This window comes from Martes martes (assembly GCF_963455335.1).
Source record: "Martes martes genome assembly, chromosome: X".
Taxonomy (NCBI): Eukaryota; Metazoa; Chordata; class Mammalia; order Carnivora; family Mustelidae; genus Martes; species Martes martes.
The window spans coordinates 83,821,721-83,827,207 of NC_137897.1; the positions used below are offsets into that span (position 1 = coordinate 83,821,721).

The 5,487-nt window shown below is 56.3% G+C and overlaps 1 protein-coding gene across 1 annotated transcript; it reads right to left on the reverse strand.

Moving 5' to 3' along the window:
• Positions 1-1,384: 1,384 nt before the first annotated feature.
• Positions 1,385-5,173, reverse strand: IRS4 (insulin receptor substrate 4; the record flags this gene model as incomplete). Its single annotated transcript, XM_080795564.1, has 1 exon — positions 1,385-5,173. One exon carries the CDS (start codon positions 5,171-5,173, stop codon positions 1,385-1,387), a length of 3,789 nt encoding a protein of 1,262 aa, XP_080651690.1.
• Positions 5,174-5,487: the final 314 nt, after the last annotated feature.

Sequence of the window (5,487 nt, forward strand, 5' to 3'; positions counted from 1 at the left end):
TAAAGCGGGGAGAGGGGGCAGGGGAGGGGGCTACACCTGCACTAAATAGGGAGCTTGTTAGGTGACTGTTGTGATCAGTCCCGGACTTGTTCTGCCTGATCAAGCACAGTGGGCAGAGATCCAATCACAAAAGCATTCCACAAAGCAAGCAAAGCAAAAATCTTCACTAAACTGACTACTGGAATGAAAACTCCTGGGGGCCATCCCTTCCCTGCACTGGGAAAGCAGCACATTCTTACTGACGAGGGAAGGCAGAGACTACAGACACATCATCTTCAGAAATCATTTCTTGGGAATGTCTGCAGACGCACTGATAACATTGCAGAAAGTACAGAGATTTACTCAAAGTTCTCCTTTCAATTCTGACAGCTCCTACTCTTCCTTATTTCTTCCTTTGGAAAAGTAACACTTTAAAACACTTCCACTGTTCCAAGGTAGGCTGTCCCTGGGGTCAGGTCTTCCCCTAGCCATATTATCTTGCTTTACTGGATTTCCCAGAAGACACACCAATTAGATGCTTTTCAATGCTTTTTAAACCTTTCAAACAATATTCATACCCATTATCAAGTTGTCACCATTCCCTCTTTGGGGGGAGTTTTAGGAAGAAAATGAGGCACAGCGAAGGTGACCTCCCTGTCACTACTAGTGACAGGAAAGGAACACTCAAGGTTTCTGGCAATGTATCCTGTGTAAAACAAAACAAATTAACACAACAACACATTCGGAGGGAAACATGCTCTTCTTTTAATCACCTGTTGTTTCAGATTATGTTTTGTGCGCTCCAGACATTCAGGCTAACAATGGAGATTTAACCTTCTTGGTAAATCACCAGCAAACCAGCATAACAAGGGACTGCTTTTTAAAAATTAACAATGACTGCTTTTTTAAAAAAAGTAACTTCTGAAGGAGAAAGTGTACCTCCCCCAAAAGTTACAGTTCGTGATTACGGCTTAATATTCTGTGCTCTTATTAAAATTCTTGTAACCAAATATGAGTATTTGTAGCAAAGTAGCTTTTACCTGTTGATTTAAAAAGGAGTTGATAGGATCCAATTTATGGTGTCCTGTTTGCATAAGGCATTAAGTGTTAGGGAAGGATGTTTGAAAGCATCCTCATGATAGATATATACATTCTTAAACTACTCCTAAAAAGTAGAACCAATGTTTAAATGATAAGCGGGTTTTTTTTTTCCAGATAAATGTATGACTGGATCCAAACTTAAATTTTTGCAAAGATCACAAGGTATTGTACATAATGAAAACTGAATTCTACTTCTCTTGCTAAATAGGCACCAGTTAATGGAATGTTAACTCACTTTCTCCTAATGCTGTAGACATCGATTCACTAAGCAATAACCATTAACATCGGGAAATGAATTCCCAAATTACCCACCTCTACGGGGAGAGTCGAACTTCTTGTTGTCAGGTCTGGCAAAGTCCATTCTCACGTAGATGTCGTCGTCGTCGTCGTCAGGATCCTCTCGCCCCGGGGGTCTCGGCACCGCGCGGCGCGGCGGCGGTGGGGGGGCGGCCGCTGCGGCCCCGTTCTCACCGCCGGCTAGGTCTGCAAATGGGTTGGGGGCTCTCAGGTTCGAGCCACCGGCCACGTTTGGGGCCCCCCTGACCGCTTCGGCAGCGGCCGCGGCGCCAGCAACAGGTTGGAACCAGCGGGCGGAGGCGGAGTTAAAGCCAGCGGCGGCCTCCAAGCCCCTGGCGGCTGCCCCGATGCCCGGGGCCACGACGAGGGCAGAGGCGGCGGCAAACGCCTGGCTCAAGGCTAAGGCGGGCGCAGCTGCCGCAGCAGCCGCGGCCGCGGCCAAGGGGCTCGAGAGGTCTCTCTCGAGGCTGTCCGTTGAGAAAGCCGAGACCGCGGCCCTGGCCGACCCAAAGAAACTTTGCGAACGGCTTTGCGGGCGTCTTCGCTCTGGCTGTTGTTCTTCCTGCAGCAGCCTGGCTACAGGTGGTGGCTCGGAACAGCGGCCGGGGGAGAGCGAAACGTCCATACAGCACTCTGAAAATGGGTCGACCACATAGATGCGACCTGTTTCGGCATCATAACGAATGGCCCTGTCACCAAAAGGCATGGCCGGTGTCATTGCTGGATTGAAAATCACTTCAATGTAGTCACCCTCTTCCTCATTCGCACTGCCACCTGCAGTGTTGGGAGGAAGAGGCACAAGTGGCCACCTAGCACCTTCCAGATAAATGGGGTTGGCACCTGGAATGGCTCTTAAAAGATTCGAGAGCCTGTGTGCTGGGTTTGGAAATGGCAGTCCGAACTCAACATTCACATAGTTAGAAAAGGCTGACGGTCTGGGGCCAGCAATGATGCCCCACGAACCTGGCAGTCCGTGAATAAAGGGGGCTGGCACATTGCTCTCTCTCTTAGTGAAGTCAATGTTGACATAGTCATGAGAGCTGTCAGCTCCTCTCTGTTCACGTGTGGGCTTTTGTGATTTTGGCTTGATTTTATTTCCTTTTGTGATGAAAGAGAGGCTGTTAGGTCTCTTAGCCTTGTTCTTGGGGGGGCCGTCATCTGAAGGCTTTGTCGGTGACACCCCATCTCCATGCTTTGAGAATGACCCCTCAGCTGAAGGCTTTGAAACTGCATCTTTGGGGCCCCCACTGGATGAGGCTTCCTTGTCTAGGCCCTTCCCTGGGAACTTTCCAGGTAACATTGGTACATACTCACTGTGGTCACTCTGCCCCAATGGGGAGCCCTGAAAAGGGTTTGGCAGGGAAACGTAAGAGCTCCAATTTTTAGAGGAAGAGCCACCCTGAGGATTTGGGGGTTTTTTTGGAATTGCACCGGCTCCAGGAGCCATAAACATATAGTCGCTCTCACTGTCATTGTCCTTTGACTCATCCTCCTTTTCAGGATCTGCCTCTTTCCGGGGACTTGGGGCAGGTGTTGGGCTCACTCTGGGAAACATCATCATGTACCCTCTTGAATCTTCAAAAGGTGATCGAGAGTGGTGCATTTTTGAAGAAGCGAAGTTTTGAGGAGCCATTGGCATATAATCACTGGAGCTTGGGAGAGGGGCAGCCACCCCGGGCCTCATTGGCACGTAAGGGTCATCCTCATCTTCGTCAAAAGCTCTGGCTCTGTGGGGCCCCTGAGCTGCACCTTCCGGAGTCTCTAAGTCTTTGACCTCCCTGGCCTCTTTGCGTTCTTTTGGGGTTCCCCTGTCAGCGCAAAAGTAAAGTCGGAACCTTCCCCCAGACTTCCCTTTGCCACCAGTTGCTCCAGCCGGTGGGGGTGGAGGTGGAGGGGGTGGCATGTGCTGCTTGCTTTGAGTTAATTTGCCAAAGTAGGACCTTTTCTTCAGAGATTTTCCACGCTCACCATTGCCCTCGGAGGTTTTCCCACTTCCTGAGCCTTTGCCCCCTCCATGGCTCTTACCCCCGCCTGAGCCATGGCCATCTCCCGGTCCCCGCCCACTGCCGGAGCCATGTCCACCGCCGCTGGCTCCTTGGCCATTGCCCGAGCTTTGCCCACCTGCAGTGCCCTGGCCATCTCCTGACCGCTGGTTTCCTCCTGCACCCTGGCTCCCTGAGCCCTGGCCACCACTGGAGCCCTGGCCACCACTTGAGCCCTGCCCCCCGCCGGAGCACTGGCTTCCTCCTGAACCCCGGCTACTGGAGCCTTGGCCACTCGAGCCCTGGCCACTTCCAGAACCTCGGCTGTTGCCCGAGCCCCATCTGTTCATGGGCATGTAGTCACCTCCGTTTCCTTCCTGAGCCTCTTGGCCTTGAGGACTGTCTTCTTCCCCAGAGTTGCCAGATCCAGGGGCTTCAGGAGACAGGCCAGCTCTGTGGTTCGGGACTTCTGCAGGATGCGGGACACATACCGGGCTGGGTGAGAGGCGGCGAAAATAGCCGGCAGGCACTGAAATCGCTCTCCTGGACCTGCGCGCTCTAGGCAGGTGCAGCCTTGCTCGCCTGGAGGTGGGCACGGGTTGGCTGGGTGTCAGGTAGCTCCTGGTGAGGGGCATCTCGTCTTCCCCGTCCCGGATGGCCCTGAGAGGGTAAAACTGCTCAAAGCGGGACCTTCTCAGCCAGCCCCCGGGCTCGCGCGGCAGCGTGTCCAGGTGCCTCCTAGCGGACAGCAGGGTTAACAGGTGGGCGCCGATGCTGATGCTGTAGCTGCGGCAGCGGGCTCGGTACTCATCTGCACACAGGGCTCTCATCTTCTCCAGAAACAGCTCGTGCATGTTTTGGGCCACCACACAGTCATCGACCTGCATCCAGAGCTCCCCGGGGCCGATGACCGTGGACCTGCCAACTTCCAAGAAGAAATACTGCTCCGAGTGCCCGCAGCGACGGATGCTCAAGAGCTGGACGACCACGCTGGCCACTTCGGTGTTCAGCCTCACGAACACCACCTCTTCGTCGGTAAGACAGAGCCGGAACACGCCGCTCAGCTCTTTTCTGTGCCCCAGCCCCCTGGGTTTGACTACTACTTGCCACACATCCTTGTAGAAGGGTGGCTCGGCCGCCGCCGCTGCAGCCGCCGGCCCGGCTGGCTCCCCATCCGGCAGCGCGCCCGGCGTGCCGCAGCGGCGGCGCTTGCTCTCGAGGATGAGGCGGCTGAGCAGCGAGTACCAGCTCTCCTGCTCCGACTCGTTCTCGGCTACCATGGCGAAGTATTCGTCCTGGGTGAAGAGGGCGATGAGGTGTCGGTATTTGGCGTCGGCTCGCTGGCTCACGGAGAAGCACTGGTACAGGGTGATCACGCGCCGCGGCGGGATGAGAGCGGGGACCGCGGCGCCTGAGGCAGCCGCCGCTGCCGCCGCCGCCGCAGCGCGGACACTGTCTCGGAACTTCCTGGCGTTTTCGTAGTATTCCAGCCGAGCCGGTGCGTCGGCTGTCTCGAGTTTGAGCACGAAGTAGCGCCTGTGGCCGTGCTTCTGCTTCCGAAGGTAGCCGCGTTTGCAGACCTCGTCCCCGACGGGAAGGTCCTCCTCATCGGACTCCGAGTCTGACCGGGAGCCGGTGGCCGTGGAGAGCCACATGACTCCCGGACAAGACGACCCGGTCCCAATGAGTGCGGTAGGGGTGCCCGAAGAAAGAAGTGGGGTGGTCGCCACCGCAGAGAGAGCCGCCGCCGTTGCCGCTGCTGCAGCCCTCAGTCTCCTTGTCGCTTGGTCGCGAGCGAAGGAGCCACTCGCCATGGTGATGCACGGTGGTTTTAAGGTGAGCGAGGGGGAGGCGGGGGGGGGCTCGGGGAAGGGAGGGCTGGGGAAAGACGCCGTCCACCCCAGTCCGCCCGCCCCAGCCCCCTCCCGCCTCGGCCCCGCCCCCGCCCACTCCACTCAAAGCGCGCGGCGGCGGGCAAAACAACACGTGACCGCTGCCTCACGCGGCGGGCGCTGCGGCTCCAGCTACCGGAGCCGCGAAGGGGCGCGAGCCCCCGCCAGCCAAGGTGTGCAGGGGAGGGGGCAGCGGGCCTGCCTCCTTCCGGGCCTAGACGCTCGGCGAACCTCGG